The 18,116-nt window shown below is 33.1% G+C and overlaps 4 protein-coding genes and 3 pseudogenes across 7 annotated transcripts in view; 5 read left to right on the forward strand and 2 right to left on the reverse strand.

Annotated features, from left to right (window-relative positions):
• Positions 1 to 722, forward strand: part of TVAGG3_0208090 — a 1,832-nt pseudogene extending 1,110 nt beyond the window's left edge. The window contains exon 1 of the mRNA in view: positions 1 to 628. This exon is cut by the window's left edge and continues 1,044 nt beyond it. Coding sequence covers positions 1 to 628 — 628 coding nt within the window.
• Positions 723 to 1,015: 293 nt separating this feature from the next.
• TVAGG3_0208100 (vesicle-mediated transport) lies at positions 1,016 to 2,246 on the reverse strand (the record flags this gene model as incomplete). The annotated part of the gene is made up of 1 exon (XM_001303025.2): positions 1,077 to 1,781. One exon carries the CDS (start codon positions 1,779 to 1,781, stop codon positions 1,077 to 1,079), a length of 705 nt encoding a protein of 234 aa, XP_001303026.1.
• A 165-nt stretch (positions 2,247 to 2,411) lies between these two features.
• Positions 2,412 to 4,094, forward strand: TVAGG3_0208110 (annotated as a pseudogene). The gene has a single exon: positions 2,439 to 4,068. A coding segment is annotated over exon 1 (1,630 nt).
• A 3,030-nt stretch (positions 4,095 to 7,124) lies between these two features.
• TVAGG3_0208120 (sperm protein CH-like domain-containing protein) lies at positions 7,125 to 7,691 on the forward strand (the record flags this gene model as incomplete). The annotated part of the gene is made up of 1 exon (XM_001303022.1): positions 7,125 to 7,691. One exon carries the CDS (start codon positions 7,125 to 7,127, stop codon positions 7,689 to 7,691), a length of 567 nt encoding a protein of 188 aa, XP_001303023.1.
• A 134-nt stretch (positions 7,692 to 7,825) lies between these two features.
• Positions 7,826 to 8,914, reverse strand: TVAGG3_0208130 (uncharacterized protein; the record flags this gene model as incomplete). Its single annotated transcript, XM_051226547.1, has 1 exon — positions 7,963 to 8,736. One exon carries the CDS (start codon positions 8,734 to 8,736, stop codon positions 7,963 to 7,965), a length of 774 nt encoding a protein of 257 aa, XP_051111533.1.
• A 923-nt stretch (positions 8,915 to 9,837) lies between these two features.
• Positions 9,838 to 10,575, forward strand: TVAGG3_0208140 (annotated as a pseudogene). The gene has a single exon: positions 9,838 to 10,453. A coding segment is annotated over exon 1 (616 nt).
• A 5,620-nt stretch (positions 10,576 to 16,195) lies between these two features.
• On the forward strand, positions 16,196 to 17,351 carry TVAGG3_0208150 (leucine-rich repeats (6 copies)-containing protein; the record flags this gene model as incomplete). Its single annotated transcript, XM_001303018.1, has 1 exon — positions 16,259 to 17,263. One exon carries the CDS (start codon positions 16,259 to 16,261, stop codon positions 17,261 to 17,263), a length of 1,005 nt encoding a protein of 334 aa, XP_001303019.1.
• Positions 17,352 to 18,116: the final 765 nt, after the last annotated feature.

An 18,116-nucleotide genomic window follows, 5' to 3' on the forward strand; every position in this document is an offset into this window, starting at 1 on the left:
TATCAACGCAGAAGCCGATGTTTTGACAGGAAATCCAAGTTTACATACAATTGTCTCAGAAATGCTTGAAGTTGGCGGCGATTTACGTGAAGAAGCTAGAATGCTTTGCCTTGAAACAATGCTCAGAGGAAATGTCCCAGATTTTCCAAAATTTGTCCAACAAATTTGCTTCAATCATGGAATTCAGCAAGTTCCATACCTAATGAGACTTTGTGATTGCGGAATGCTTGACAAAGCGCTTGTTAAATGGTCCAATTTCGTAAAACCATTTAGATTATATAATCCAGACTTTGACAAGAACGGCGATGAAGCAGCCATGAGCTACTTAGGATACGCTCCTCTTTCAATAAGATACGTCGAAAGCATCGTTAAAAAAGATTTCCCATCTGTTCAAAAAGTAATCGGAGATTCCTTCGAAACATACCAAAGCGGAACACCACAAGAGAACGGAACATACATTGTTTTCTTTGTTGGCGGCTGCACGCACTCCGAACTTAACTCATTAAGAAGACTCGCGATCAAAGGACCGGCAAAGTTCTCTGTTTGCACAACAAACATGTTCTCCTCCAGAGAATTCTTCGAGTCCATCGGATTCGCAATTCCAGGATGGAAACCAATTCACTTATAAAATTTATATTAACAACAAAAAGAGAAATGTTTTCTTATACTAAAAATATTTCAGTTTTTATCTTCTCTCTCATTCAATATGGTTTTCTTCTTAAATAAAAGACTTTGTACATATTTTATAAAATATCTCATTAAAAATCTTTATATTTCATTGAAAAGATAACCTTTTAAATAAACTTATATGATTACTTTATAACGAAAGCTTTAATCAAAATATTTTTTCAATATTTTTCATGTCAACACGATTTGTCTAAGTTATGAGTTTATTTTCAAATTTTACATCATTAGATCTTAATGGTTTTCACATTGTTCGAACCTAATTTAAAAATGAAATTCAATTACAATTAATATACACTTTATACTAACAAACAAATGAAATAGAATTAACCAGGAAAGATCAAAAATATATCTATGAATTGTTTGGCATTTTCAAATTTTTTTTCTTGTTATTAAACAATTTGACTTGATTGTAACGTCGATGCTAAGTAGATATTATCAATTAGGAGGCCAAAGGCAAATATACCTCCAATTATGGCCATCATGTCAATTATTATTTGATAAATTGGTCGATCAAGAACGTATTGAAGGATAAGGGGCGATATATCATAATTGATGAAAACACCAGGCAATTTATCGGATGATTCATCACGATATCTATCATAACTTGTTACAGAAAGACTGTATTGAGTATCATAATCGTTAAGAATACGTGTAGCTCTAATGTAATACATTGCTTTATATCTTCCGTATTCTTTTTGAACTTTCATATAATTTTGTAAAATTTGCGCAGGATGATAGCCTCCTCCCATCGAAAAGAAGTCAAATGAGTGTGTAAAGTTCAGATTTTCCTTAGGAACTCCTAAATAGTCTGCTGATGTATTAGTTGTGTTTTGGCCAATAGTAATGAAAAAACTGCCATGAGTATGAGGGACAGTCAGTGTAATGCCAAGAGTACAACTATCATTTATGAGTGAATCTGCATCAGAAAACGTATTCCTGCATTGTTGAATCATGGCCGTTGGAGGATGACTTTTTTCAATTTTTTGGAAAGCGTCTAATACTTCTTTACATGAATTGCAGCATCCATTTGATGCTCCATAGCATGATCCGCATTCTGTTGTTTTGATATTTGAAGCTCTTAAAAATTTTATCATCGATAATGGATCACTTTGATAATTTGTAGCTATTTTTGCTTCTTGCTGTATGTCTTTGTTATGATCGTATACATTTACAGTAAGGTATTGGCATGATAAACTTGGAAACGTGATTGATAAAGTAATTGGAAGAGTGGGGATCTTCTTCCAGTCTAATATTTTGTTATTTTCTGGTAGTCTTGTTTCATCAACGTATATTTTTTGCTTGAATGGTGTTTTAATAAAAATATAGATATCATAAATTAAAAATATCGCAATAAGAAAGATACAAATTAGAGAAACAATCCCACTGAATGTAGATTTCCTCGAATAATCGCCTGAAATTTTGGGAAAGATATCAAACTTCTTCATTAAATTTTACAAATAAAAAAAATGCTTGATTTATTCGGAAAACTCACAGTATTTAACTTGACTTAAAGCATCATTAAGATCTGACCATTTTATTTTGTCTAAAAAGAGAATTTGGAAAAAACCTGAATAAAAAATCAAATTATGGATATTTTTACTCAGAAATAGCTTTCATAAGCGACGGTAGTTTTGTTTTCTACTTCTCCTTAAATGATACGATTTTTTTTTCTCTTTGTTGAATTATCGTCGGAATAAACTTTTTTTATTTTTCTTTGTAAAGTTCGCAATTTCACCTCATAGTTGAAAAATATGTCGCTCAAATTCACTGTCATTTCGGCCAACAATGTGCCCATTGCAGACCTGAAGACTTCAGATCCATATGTCAAGCTTTACGTTGATGGACCGATTAAGGTTTATCTTTGCAAGACATCAACAATCAAAAGCAATCTAAATCCGAAGTGGAACGAAACATTCCTTATTAACACAGTTCGTGGAGCTCGTATTTATCTTGACGTTTACGATGAAAGTTTAGGCAATGATACTCAAATTGCACATACCGCTTTTGATCCTATGATTCATCCATTTGAGCAGAAGTAAAATTCCTCTTATTCCAGATATTAACAAAGGTGGCGAAAACTGCAGTATTAAGGTCTTTGCTTCCTTCAAAGAAACAAATCCTCCACCAAATTCAACATCAACAGCATTTCAGAATCCACATTATATCACATTCGAACCAGATGAACCCGTTGTTCTTCGTCCACCACTGATTGAATCACGTGCAAACGCTTTGCCATATCCGATACCATTCCAACTATCAGCGATCTTATACAATAAAGGCGACAACTCCACCACGATCGTCGATGCAGATAATAGAAGCGAGAATGGCGTCAGCCACTCAGGACATCACCCAGTTTTGTCATTCAAAACATTTACGCAGTCAATACGTATTGATCCATCGCTCCTCATAAAGAAAGGCGTTTCTCAGATATTTATTGCAATCAATACTCAAGATATTACGACATTACAATCCTTATGCAAGAATGGCGGCTTCCTTACGATCTGGGATTCCTTTGAGAAAGGAAACAACTACAAGAAAGGCTCGCCGTATCGTTTCGATATCAAAACTCGTAAAAAAGAGGTTTTATTAACTCCTGTACAACGCATTAAAGTTAATTTCGAACCAAGCGCCGTATTTACAGTCGTTGCCAATGCTGTCGTATCTACCGCCGCAATCCGCTACAATCCAGGCTTTGTTTTCCTTCCAAATTCAAATGCTGACGGTTTTATCACTCCACAGTCTCCACATGCCGCCGTAAGACATGTTTTACAATACGAAGCAGGTGTAGCAGCTGCCCTGACCCAGTTACCACATTCTCTTCCAATATGCGCACCAACACCGTTAAGTACTGTTTTTACACAGTATTTCGGAATCACTAGTGGCTCGGAGCATTCAATTCTTCGCGTTAAAGTCACCGGAAACAAGGACCACCAGTTGTACATCGCTGCATTTCGAACAGATCTTTCAATTGCGGACTGCATCACAGATAAGAAGGCAAATCTCTGTGAGAACGCAATTGTTAATGTTCTTTCTCCAAATGTCTTCCTTGACAGAGTTCCTGATGACGTTTCCTTCATCTGTTTCTGCCTTTGCGGAGATAAACCATTGGCATACAACCAATCAAAGGAATTCCTCAAGGTAAAGATACCAACAAAAGAAGTTCCACAGCCACAGTGCGTTTTGGGATTGATGGGAGGAACAGATATCCAGAATTTCCCTGTTCCTGCTTCTAAAACAAGGACTTCTTTCATGTGGTTTATCTTGTTTAGAGAACCATTTGGAGGATGGGCATTCCTTTCTTTGAGATTGCCTGTCGAAGCAAGAAATGCGGCGGAATGCGTGGAATGCATGAAGAGAGTCATCGTTAAGAAACTTAAGTAATTTTTAATATCTCTTCTTCATCTCTTTTTTATATTTTACTTTCTCTATATTTTTAATTTTTTTACTAAAAAAAATAAATTCAAAGTTATTTTAATACCTTTATAATGTTGAAATTAAACACAGAAGAATGTTAGACGACAGAAAACTTATACTAAACATGATTTTCTTCTTATCATTTTTGCTAATTGAGACTTCATGTACATTTGTATTTTGTGGTATTTGAATTTCATTTTTTCACGAAAACATATATGATAGCATTCAGTGTAATTATACAAGTTATACTCATATATCTATAGGTACATATTTCACTAGGATTTTTTAAATGAATCTTTTTAGATGAGGAGATAAAATCATTTAAACTATCATGTATTTTATGAAAACAATCAAAGCACATGTGATATTAATATGGAGTCTTGAACTCTTCTTACAATAATATTATTTACATAGATATGCAGAATAATGTAATGCTTGAAATTGATAGTATAGATTGTAATTAATTTTGTTTATTTTAATTTGATTTTTCTTTCAATGATATAATGACAATCTAAGAGGTAACTTTCTTAACTATTTCTAAGATAATAATTTTAAATTTGAAATATCTTTATCATTAACATAATCAAATAGAAATATTCTCTAAAAAACATATAATAACCTTGTTAACTATCATTCTTTTAAGACTTAACTATCAAATATTATTGGATGCGCATTAAACGATCAGAGAATTTAGGAATCAGAAGTTGGATTTCTGATCTTTTTTTTACGACTCTATTTATAATATCTCCTTCATAGAGACAAAACCTATCAATGAATTCGATATTAACATCCGTCACTTTATCGATGCTAACTTCATGAAATGAAATGAAACAATAAAAAATGTAAAGTCAAATTTTGAGAGTGAACATCGGCTATCATCTAAAAAGTGACAAAAATCTATTTTTTTAATTTTTTCAACTTTGCAAGCTCAATTACCATGGACACAGATTTATTTGAAGTAGAGGACATGATATGGAGCTGTACAAATGAGAACATGGAAACTTGTCTTGAGAAAATTCAAAATTTATTAATAAAAAACCAGGGAATGCAGATATAGTATATGTATACTGCATTTCAAGCATCAATATATCGTCCCAAAATACTTTTGAACCTTTCCACGATCGTTCAACTTGCATTAGAAAAGAGAATTTATACCCATGAATCAAGTAAGACCCCATTGAACTCTATTCTTATTAAGCGCAATATTATCAAATCCAAAGATTCCCAAAACAAGACATTAGAAGAAATACTCGAGCTTTATCCCCCAAATTCAGTTCAACACGCACTTTTATGGGATAATGTCTCAGAAATCTCAGCAAAGATGATAGACAAATACATTAAATCCAAAGAATTAATTTCCCTGGACCCACTCTTCCAAGGTGTATTTTCCATTGTGAATGTAGCTGCTTATCTCGGTGCCGTGAACATTTTTAATTTATTGTTGACATATAAAGTTAAAGTTGACGATAGTACAGCGACGAATGCCATTTTGTGGTGGGAATAATGACATCATAAATCAATGCAAAGATGTTATAGTATACAATGAAGATAAATTACATTACGCGATGATGCATTACAGAACAGAAATGGTTGATTTAATTTCCCAGAAAATTGGCAAAAAACCTTTATTAACTGATACAATCAGATACCACAATACGAAGCTGTTTTACGACTTGATACAAGAAGGTGCTGATGTCAATGCACATAATAGTGATGAAAAACCACCAATCATTCTTGCAGCAAGTGGGTACAATGAAGATATTGTTAGAGTACTTATAGAAAAAGGTGCCAATGTAAATGAAAGGACAAAAAATAATTTGACACCAATTTTCTTTGCAGCAAAGAATGGATGCACACCAATTTTCAAGTTGCTACTGGATGCTGGAGCAGATATTAATGCTATCGATACAAGTGGAAGAGATGTAATGCTTCCGGCAATTTCAAGTGTTAAATCAGAATTAATTTATTTTATTTTAGAAAACGGTTATGACATGTCAAGAAATCAATACCAAAATCTCAAATTACTGGTATTATATGACCTCTTGACATTATGAAAGCATTTCTACAGAAAGGAGCTTACAAGAGATGGCACAAACATGATGGTTTGATGGAATGCATTTTGAGAAAACAAAACATCGAAATGTTTAAATTGGTAGCTGAATTTGGAGTCGGAATTCAAAGTTTTGATTCTTCAAAAATGAATTTACTGATGATGGCTGCTAGTTTAGGCAATATTGATGCCTGCAAGTACCTCTTAGATAACAATGTTGATGTAAATGCAATTGACTTAAGAGGAAAAACTGCACTTCATTTTGCGGTCAAATATCCCACAATCATCAAATTATTAATTTCAAAAGAGGCAAAAATTGATGCTAAATGCTCTTTCGGTCTACTCCATTGATAGATGCTACAAAAATCAGTAATGCTCATTCTGTTCACATTCTTCTCAAAAATGGAGCTGATCCAAATATCAGAGACTCCTCTTCAAACTTTCCACTTTCTTACGCAATTATGTCTTATTCATTGGATGTTATGACCGAATTAGCAGCTTATAATCCAGACATACAACTAACAGATTCAACTGGAAGAAATGCTGCAAAAATTATACATCAAACGTGGACAAAAGAACTCGCAAGGCCTGTTTTAGATATATTAGAATCAATAAAGAAATAAAGTATTATTTGTTATTTATTAAATCATATTATTCTTAGAACAAATTTTGGGAATCTACATTTTATAATTACTTTATCTTTAGTTTTAATATCGGCTTCACAAATGAAGGAATAGCCATTTGCTTTGCCGGATTTTTAGCATTGGAAAACATTTTTGAAAAAGAATCAGAAAAAATGTAATTTCAAAATTATTAGAAATGGTCGCAGACATATTCATTTAAAGGGATCAGAATTATCTCCACGCATGTAGCAATTGTCAAAAATCAGGATCTAATGCCTGAAGAATGTATTTGCATATGCCCCTGATTTTTAAGTAACTAGACCCTGATGTATTTATTAATTTTATAGAGAATGGAAGAATTTCAACTTGAAGAGTTATTGAAATGGATTGATGATATTCCTCTATCATGGAAGAAAAAGAATCTTTCAAGAGACTTCAGTGATGGCGTTTTAATGGCTGAAATTTGCGCACATTTTTATCCGAAAGCAGTTGATCTATTTAATTATAATGAAGGACTAAAAGTTGACACTAAAATATATAATTGGAATACACTCAATGCAAAGGTATTACGAAAAATCAAATTTCCAATAGATAAAGGAACAATTACTGATATTGCAAATTGCAAGCAAGGAACAATCGAAAAAGTTCTTTGGGATTTCAAACACTTTGTTGAAAACAAGCAAGAAGAAGCTCAAAAACCATATTTCGACGATATTCAAACAGATCCTGATATTGAAGAGATAGAGAATGCATTGAAAGCAACAGATAGAAGCTTACTCGAAAATAAAATCAAAGAATGCGAAGAACAAGCTAAATATATTGAAGAATTACATTCAAAAATTAAAATTGTTAAAAACTTGATCAAGGAAAAGGATTTGTATCTATCTCAATTACACTCATCAGGTCTTATTAGATAAGATCAATGATTCCAAATTATATTTTTATAAATTTTTATATAAGATGTTTTTCATTATAAATATTATTGTTTGTTATTTTTATATCAGCTGGAGCTATTTGGAATCTACTTTGAAGAAAAATTAATGAAAATTAAACGAATAACAGTTTTTTTAGAATTAAAAACAATTTATAGAATGAAATAGAAGAACAACGCGACGAACCCCGCCAGAACATTATACCAATTAATCTTCTTTGGCGAGAAAATTACAATTAATATGGAAATAATCAAAGTTAATATGACAATAACGTAAGATTGATGTTTCCTCCATTGTCCTTCGAACAACCTTCCTTAAATTCTGTGTTTGTAATCTTAGATTTAATGAAAAAGTAAACCATCTTGATATGACGAGCAACAGCAGCTTCAATGAACTCCCTATCCCATGTTTCCTTGATCCAGTCAAGAGAGTAAGCGTATCTGAACATATATTCCTTATCTGTTTTCTTGAAATAGAATGGAACAGGTATATGAAGAAATCCTTGAAGAGCTGAGCGCGAGTAAGACATGAATAATTCAAGGGTGAACGTATCTCCTGATTTCATAAGAGTATAAGTTGATTGAACGAGAACAGATTGGAAAAGAGGCTGCTTAAACTGGATTAAACGTGAAATACCATCTTTTGTCTTGTTCCATTTACCAATAACGACATCAGAACACTCACAGACCTTAAAGAATTCCGACCATAATTCTGAACTCTTAACAAGCTTCATAATATCAGCGATGTTACCTGGTATTTGCTCTTCGTATGTATGAGGAGCTCTCAGTAGTGTAAGCTTACGCATAACTTCGGTTTCATCACGATGAATAAGTCCGAATGATGGTTTTTCAGATTTAACTGCATCAGTAAGAAGAAGTACATAGGACCAAAATATATCTCTATCCTTCATTTGTGTAATCATGATCGTCTTTTCATTTTGAAGTTGTAATTGAACTCCTTTTTCCAAAGATCTACGAGTTGCTTGTGTCATTTTCAGAATACCTTGCCAGGGGATAAGCGCTAACCACATGTTTTTCGATGCTTTGGGTACAAACATCAGTTTACTATGAGTAAATTGGCACTCGCCTGCACAGAGTTCTTTTCACCGAATATCGTGCAGGTAGTCTTGTAGATGACATTTTCATAATTTGTTTGATGAATTACATTCTTCTTAGTAAAATCAGCGAGTTCCGCAATTTCACTCATTATATTTTTTACAGTATTTTTTTTTGCTATTTCAATTTTTCAAATTTTGAGAAGGCACTGTAAATGTTTATCTTATTAATATATATAAACTTTCGAAAAAGATTATTTGTCAAAAAAGTGATGCAAATTCAAGTAAAGTCGAACATTATCAATTCAATCGCTTCCGAAAAGTTGATTTTGGATCTGGGAGATTATAAAACCATTCTATTCAAGTCATATATTACAATGCGTGCATATTTATCTTCTAATTTCTTGAAGGCTCGCATCCCAAATTGACGAACGTAATAAATCAACTAAAGGTAGTACAACACATTAATATTAGAAAGGCAAATAGGTTCTGGATGAGTGATCTGTTATAAATAAGAAAGATTTTGCAAAAAATCTAGAGAATGTATATCTATTTGATAATATATCATAAAAACACACATTATTCAATATCTCTTTCTATGGTGAGGATTTTGACATAGAATCATGTGCTTGAATTGAATGGTGAGATTTCAACTATTTTGATTGCAAAGATTAATGTGATATTTTGAAGTAATGCTAAACTGTTTAGTTAAAAGAAGATCTGAAGAGATTGTTAAAGAATTTTCACAAAATATCCCACGATAGGCCATCTCCAGAATTAAACAAGCTATCCATACAAATTTTATAACTACTGCCGGGATTAAATTAGAATCATATCATACCTTATTTCATTGGGATCAAATTAAGGGAAATGATATTGTACTGAATATAGATATGATATAGATCAAAGGAGTTATTATTCTTCTCAATTTATCCAATGAAATGGCCATTTTCAGATAAAATGACAGCCAAACATATTAAAATCCAGCCAAGATTCTTCGTTTAATACAATCTACATAAGTGCTAATGCACATTATCCATTAAAAATGGAACTTTAAATTGACATAATTTTGAGGCAATGAAATTGAAAAATAAAAAATTTGATGTGTCTAATCACCCACCCGGCGCACCAGGATTCGTTCCTCCAAGAACAAACATTCCCCCACCAGTGAAACCCATCGTTCCACCGACCGGATTTGCTCCTCCAAACATTCCACAGATTAACAGACCTCAATCACCAGGTGCTGCACAGCCACCAGTCAACATTACTCCACCGAAAATAACACCAATCGTCGCCTCACCACCACCTGCAACACCAGCAGCTCCAGAGCCAGCTCCAGCTCCAGCAGTATCTACTCCTGCTGCTGCTCCACCAGTTTCAGCATCTCCACCACCACAACAGGTACCACCAAAGCGCGAAAACTCCACCGCCTGCCGCCAAGACAGCTCCTTCTAGTTCTGCCAACTACAATGAACAACCATCATCTGATTCAAAGAAAGAAATTCCGCCACAAGCTGAGCTTAAATACAATCCTCCTCCAACACCAGAGGAGAATCCCGAAATTAAATCTCTCCCAGCCGAGAATTTCACAAATACTCAAATGTCAGGTGATGTTCCACATGACATTCTCGTTGAAATCGAGGTTCCACAGGTTACAGCACCACCAGAGGGCACACCAGGGCACAAATTATGAAATCTATCAACTCCATCATTGATCAGGCTAATGAAGGCGATTCTATCGTCATTCCAGAAGGTGTTTACGAGGAATCCCTTACAATTACAAAGAAAGTCCATCTCTTTGGTGAAGGAAACTGCGAATTGTATCAGATTGGTGCAAGGATACAATTCTATCAAGCAGAAGGCGCAACATTCACAAATATCACATTCCTTTCAGCACGAATCACAAGCCTCTCGTGCTCTCAACGCTAATGCTGGCTCTGTTTACTTCAAGAACTGCAATTTCTCTGCCAAGTTCATGTCAACAGCAAACTTAGTCGGCAATTCTCAGGCTACATTCGATGGCTGCACATTCGAAGGCCAGTCATCATCAATCGTTAACCTTGGCGGAAATTCCGTTTCACAGTTCCTTGGCTGCACATTCAAGGGTGCTGGAAACAACGGACTTATTGTTAAGGCTCGCGCTGCTACAACAATCAAGGATTCAAACTTCCAAGATATCCGTAAAGACGCCGTTCATCTTATTGACAACTGCTCTGCCGTTTTCAAGAGCGTTAAGGTCAACAACGTCGGTGCACATGGCTTCCTCATCTCATCAGAGTCAAAGCGCATTTCACTCATCGATTGCGAGATTACAGATTGCCGCGAAACAGGCATTTCCGCATTCCTTGCTTCCTCTCTTACACTCCACAGGAATACAATCAAGAAGTGCAAGACATGCCTCGAAGTTTCTGATGGTTCTTCCATCTTAATGAAATCCAATCGTTTCATGGATACATACTCTGATGCCATGGTTATCTGCTTCTGCCATGCCAACGTTCTCTCACAGGAGGACACATTCTCTGGCATCGGAAACGGTCTTTGCGCCATGGAAAGATCAAGAGTCACTGTCCAAGGCGGCAAATTCGAGAACCTTGAAGGCACAGGAGCCATCGTATTCGGAAACGAAGCATTCCTTTCCATTTCTTCCTCCAACTTCAGGAACATCAAGTACAGCGGCTTGCAAGTCCATACAGGCGGCTCATTGACAGTCAACAGCTGCACAATGACAAACTGCACAGACAGTGGTTTGTTCGTTGATGGCGACTGCAACGCAAGAGTCGAAGGCCTCCAAGTAACAAACGGCCAGAAAGTTGGTGTTCTTGTCAGGAATTCCGGCGCATTCCTTAAGGAACTCGATCTCAAGTCCAACTACCAGTACGGTTTGTTGTTGAATAACGCAAGAAAGGTTGATTGCCAGCAGTCATCATTCTCACAGAACAGAGCTAGTGGCATCATCATTAAGAACTCTGAGAAGATCACATTCAACAACATCAATTCCTGCGAGAACAACTACCATGGTATTGAATTCCACAACTCATTTGTTTCTGTAAGAGGTGGTGAGATCAAATCAAACAAAGTCTGCGGCTTAGTCATCGCTGAGAAATCCGATGTTTCCGCAAACGATCTCACAATCTCTAACTCCGAATACGGTGTTCACATTACAGAAGCAACAGGAGATGTCCGTGGAACAACAATTTCCGATTGCAAGCTTGGTATTTACTCAACAAAGGCAATTGCTTCTGTCGCAACAACATCATTCAAGAAGTGCGAAATTGGCTTCTCAGTCACAGGAAAGGACTGCAAGTCTGGCGCAAAGAACTGCCAGTTCGAAGAGAACACAATCCATCTCCAGTGCGAGAAAGACTCAACATTGTTCGTTAAGGAGTGCGAACTCAAGAACTCTAAGTCTGTCGCCATCAAATCTTCTGAAGGATACAACTGTGAAATCACTGGATCTCATTTCTCAAATGGTACATGCGCTGTTTGGGCTGACACTAAATTACACGTTGTCAACAACACAATTGATGACTTCTCAGAGGTAGGCTTGTACATTTGCGGAGGAACTGGTGACATCATGAGCAACAAGATCAACAAACAATGGCGGAGTCGGTATCGACGTAGTTAGCGGTGATCATAAGATTACAAAGAATGAAATCATCGGACATAAGTACTATGGTATCCACATAGATTTGGATGCTTCCCCTGCAGTTTCTAATAACACATTCTCTGATAACGAATTAGGAAATGTTAGCCGCGAATGATGACTTTCGCTATTTTATTTTATTTTTTTAGTAAAAAAATTTCTAATTTAAATCTAACTATTTTGATTTAATCTACATAACCTTCATCCTCTTAGCAATTAAATAGATTAAATATCTCAGACTCATTGCTTTAGTTTTTGATTGATCTTTGTATCACATTTTACTCTTAAACAAACAGTGAATTATAAGAGTCATCAGTAATTAATTTATAATATTACCAATAAATACTGGGAATTAACAAAATCATATACAGAAATTCATAAAAATTTCAACCATCAATTAATTAAGAGTTTTATATTCTCCATGATTTCTATGTGTGATATTTTGAACACTTTTGATTATTTTTTAATTTAAAATTTTGCCAATTTGCAACATTTTATTTTCATACAAAATTTGAAGACAGGCCAGTAAACTATAAAATACTCGTATAAATTAACTATCAGATTTTACATCCTTCTCAACTTTTCAATGAGTTTTACAAGTCATTCAAAATGTTGATATTTAAAATAAAGTTTTGATTTTTTGATAAATTAGCTCAATAAGAGCGAGAATTCGAATAATCGAATTCTTGACAAATTTGAATTGAAAATCAATTTATGATTTTGCTGAATTTTTATTGTGTTCTAGGTTTTGGATTGAGTTATATGGGTGACATTCAAGAACTGTCAATCAGTAGTCCAAAAATTGTCCAAAGAACTGATTTTATTGGATACAGATATCGAGTTAAAAATATAAAAATTAAAAAAGATGTCAAACGCATCGAAAGTTATGCATTCCAAGGATTCACAAAACCAGAAACAATTTATATATCAGAATTCTTAGAATATTTCAGTAGCTCTGCAACATTGAATTGTGAAAACTTGCAATCCATCACAGTATCGCAAAATTAACCCTAACTTTTATAATGATTCTGATATGAACTTGTATTCTAAGAACACAACATATTGATTAGAGTTATGCCAAAGAAAACAACCTCAGCTAAAATGCAAATTTTCACGATTCCTTCAACTGTAACTACTATTGAACAATTTGCCTTTGCAAATACAGATATGTTTGTGTAAATTTCGAACGAACTTCAAATATTTCAACACTTGAATTTTTATCTTTTTCATTGAGTGGTCTTTATACAATTACGATTCCATCCAACAGTAACATCGATACAGAATCAGTCATTTTATAAATGCCAAAATTACAGAGCGTTATTTTGGAGAAAACACAAATACGCAAAAATATATCGGATATGAATCATTCTCATATACTTCAATTTCTGAATTTCTTTTTCCATATAATTGTATTGTTGATAATGATGTTTTTAGTCATTGTCAATCCTTGACTTTCATAGGAATCCTTGACTCATCCACTTCCATCTCAATCAACACATTCAGTGGATGTTTGAGCATCGAATCGATTTCATTAAATTCAAAAAAATATGTTATAGAAAATTCTTTTCTGTATAGCAATGATTTTACTGAATTATATTACATTATACAGCAACATAGTGGTATAGATTATTATAGGCGTTTGCCAAATATTAATAATATGTGTGAAACTGCATTTCTGAATCATAGCATAAATACACTTACTCGTGTAGATTCTATTCCAACGAACGGAAAATATTCGATTGTAAATGGAATAGTATATGATACTCGAAATAATTATGCCATTAGCTCTTTGAATGGAATAAGTAGGGTAACTATTAAACAAGGTACAGTGAAGATATGCAAAAGGTGCTTTTTTAATCAAAATATTCAAAGTTTTCAAATTCTTGATCATAATTCCTTAACGATGATAGAATCAGAAGCATTTTATGGATGTAAAATTAAACTCAAGTTTGTATTTTAATGGTCAAGTTATGATAATCGAAAAATATACTTTTCAAAATTCTGAAATTAACTTAATAATAATTTCGGCTTCAGAAAAATTAGTTCTTATGGAATCGGCATTTGAAAGAGCAAACATCTCGAATTATATTTCAATTAATCATAATTTGAGTTACATTGGAAAATGTTGTTTTTATAATTCGACAATTACAAATATATACTTTTATAATGTCCAAAATATATCAGAAATTGAAGATGAGACATTTGCCAATTGCACAATTTCGTCAATCATTTTACCAACTTCAATAGAAAAAATCGGAATTTCTGCATTTGAAAATTGCCGCATTTTGCAATATATTACTCAATCTCAAACAAGACAAGATACTGCTTCAAAAAGTTCAATTTATTATGCATATATATCTCTGAATTATATCAGAAAATTTGAAGCATTTTCATTTAACAATTGCACATTAATATATAGTATTTTTATAGGTTATGTTAATGAAGTTGAGTTTATTGGTCCTGGAGCATTTTCTAACATATCTAGTTTGATAACAGTTTCAATTGGGAATACATCTGACAATGTCCTTAATAATGAAACATTCTATGAAATCAATCTCTCCCAATATTTCATATCTCCAAATAATAAATATTATTCATCATATTATGCATCAAATTAGCATTATATATTAATAAAAAACTTTTCCATTCTGCTATGGAGTGTTCCATCGATTCCAATTCTTTATCTCAAAAGAGAAACCATAATAATTGCTGATTATGCATTTTACTTTAGACGATCACTCAGTAGTATAAGTTTTACTCAAGAAAATTCTCTAGAATATATATGAAATTACGCATTTTCATTTACAAGTATTACATCATTAGATTATTTGCATAATTTGAAATCAATTGGAGATTATGCATTTAATTCGTCTGGTCTGATGCATGTTACATTACCAACTAATCTAAAATATATTGGGAATATGAGTTTTGCATATATATCCTATCAAATATATCAATTTCCAAGAAAATTGTGAATTTATTGGAGATGAAGCTTTTTTCCCACATAATTATTAATCATGCTATCTTCGAACATAACTTAATATTTTGAATTTAATAAAGGATTATTTCCTCATGCAAAAACTCGAAAATGTATCTCTTCCAAAAGATTTAATATTTATTGGGGATGAAACTTTCAAAGAATGCCAACAATTGAAAATCATTTACATCCCTTCAACATGCAAAGCCATTGGACAAGGAACATTTGAAAGCAGTGGAATTCAAGAACTTGTTTTTGCCGAAAACTCCAATTTAGAATTAATTGATAGGAAAGGATTTTATCGATGTACCATATTAAATACTATTAATATTCCTGCAAAATGCAAATATTTAGAATTCCAATCATTTTATGGTTGCAGTATTCCTTCTATTATATTTGATAAAGGTTCAGAGTTGTTAACAATTGGAGACCAATCATTTTTCCAATCGAACTTAAGAAGTATTGCCATTCGATCATCATGTAATATGGTTGGGTCTCGAGCATTTTCGGCATTTACATTATATTCAATTGAGTTTGAACAAAATTCTCGAGTTCAGTCAATCGAAAATTTCACATTTTCCAATAGTATCATAGAAAAAATAAAAATACCATCTAGTTGTAAATAAGGTCGCCAAAAAAAGTGCGGAAATTAAAAACTTCAGTTTGAGTACTTTCTGAGAGTCTGTTTGTCAGAAAAGTATACATTTGTAAACTTTCTGACACTAAAATTTTTTGGTCCTTTCAAAGTTCTTGACAATGTCAAAAAGTATACATCGGGGCTCTCAATTTCCTCTCAAAACCGAGTGGTTTTTTTAAAAACGCTCATTTTTTCATCGACCTTATATGTTGAAAAAAAAATCAACGTCGTTTATGCATTTATGTATTGCTTTCAATTAACTGAAGTTATTTTTGAGAGAGATTCAAATATTTCTTACATCGATTCTACAGCATTTGATATATGCCCAAAATTAGAAACATTTATGATACCAGACTCATTTCATACAATTTCAGGTGTACTGAGTAATATCCCCAAAACAATAAAAAAGATAATACTTCCTGGGACAACCATTGAGACAATTCCTCGACATTGTTTTATTCAATTTGTAAACCTTGAATCAATTGAGGCAAATGAATACACATATATAAAGAACACAGAATATTATGCTTTTTCGACTATTAAAAATCTTAAAACAGTGAATTTAAATTGTTCTGTTTATCTCAATGATTACTCATTTTATAACTGTCAAAACTTGCTGAATGTTTACATTAAAGAAATTAGGTATTTTGGTATTCTTTCTTTCAATAAATGTCCATCACTTAAAAATGTTACAATAATAGATTACAATGGAACAATCCCAGATTATTGTTTTGAATATTGCCAAAGATTAATTAATTTCAATTCAAATGTTGCTATAAAAATTGTTGGAAATTATTCATTCGCACATTGCAGTCTTTTGGAATTAGATTTATCATCATTGAAAACTGTAAATCACAGTGGATTTTTGAACTCAAGAATCATCAATTTTCCTGAAAATATTGAGTATATTGGCGAAAATGCATTCAATCAGTGCACTTTTGTCAATCCAAATATTTCATTTTCAAATAAATTGTCTGAGATCAGTCCTGGCGCATTTACTGAAACAAATGGGCTCAAGCAAGTTAAATATTGTGGAAGAAAAGATTTTAATGTTGTTGGAAGTGTATTTTCCTCGGGAATTACGATATATGTTTCGCATCTTTATCCAGGATCAAAATTTTATGGGGTAATAGTAACAAAAGGGAATAGTGGTATATCGTGTGACATACCACCGCGAACTTTAGACACAAACATCTATGCAAAAGGTCTTGGACCTACAAAATTCCGTCTATTAAGACGTCATTAATTATTTGTTTGTATAAAAATGATTATTATATGTTAACTATATCCTTTTATAAATGTGATGTCCACTCATTTCTTTTTTGTTGTGGAGTCCATGGATATAAGTAATATATAAGATTAAATGTAGCTTATATCGTTCGTATTTAGTATTTAATAGTTCTAAGAATAATTTCTATTTTCTTATTGCTCGTGATGAAGTTTTATTCCTTCTATTGATTGATGATTATTCTCCTCACATATGATTATTTATATTTATATTAACTTAAATTTGGTAATGATTATATGGATATTATAGGTTTAGAAAAGTAAATAAGTAGTATTTAAAAATTATGTACTAGAGTAGTTTAAATAAACAATTCAAACATTATAAATAAAGATTGGTAATTGGAGGTTTCATCTTCATACAGAAAATAAGTATAAAGTATAAACCAACAGCAGAAGCAAAAAGAATCGACATCAAACCAATATAAAACATATCCCAAAAAGCAGCGACAATTTTTGCATGAAATTAAGGCGTTGGACGTCTGGACATTGGGAGTGGCTATACATCATTACATCAACGGTAAATCAATTCAATGACCTGCGGAAGAGGGAATTCGTAATTAAGAACGCTTTTTAGTGGAAAAATTCCAGATTTTACTGGAAGAATAATCGTAAATGGCTTGAAAAACCAGCTTTGTAGGTTGGGCTTATCAGTAATTGGCTGGAAAGCCAAAGATACTGTTTAGCTAGCGTATCTTTCTCACAGGAGTTGACCCAGAGTATGTTTTCTACCAGAGGAGAAATAGAATGTATGAGCTCCAGTTAAAGAATGCTATGGAACTCAGAAGGAAACGTAAGAGACTAGGTGGACATTA

Source organism: Trichomonas vaginalis, chromosome IV (assembly GCF_026262505.1).
Source record: "Trichomonas vaginalis G3 chromosome IV, whole genome shotgun sequence".
NCBI lineage: Eukaryota > Parabasalia > Trichomonadida > Trichomonadidae > Trichomonas > Trichomonas vaginalis.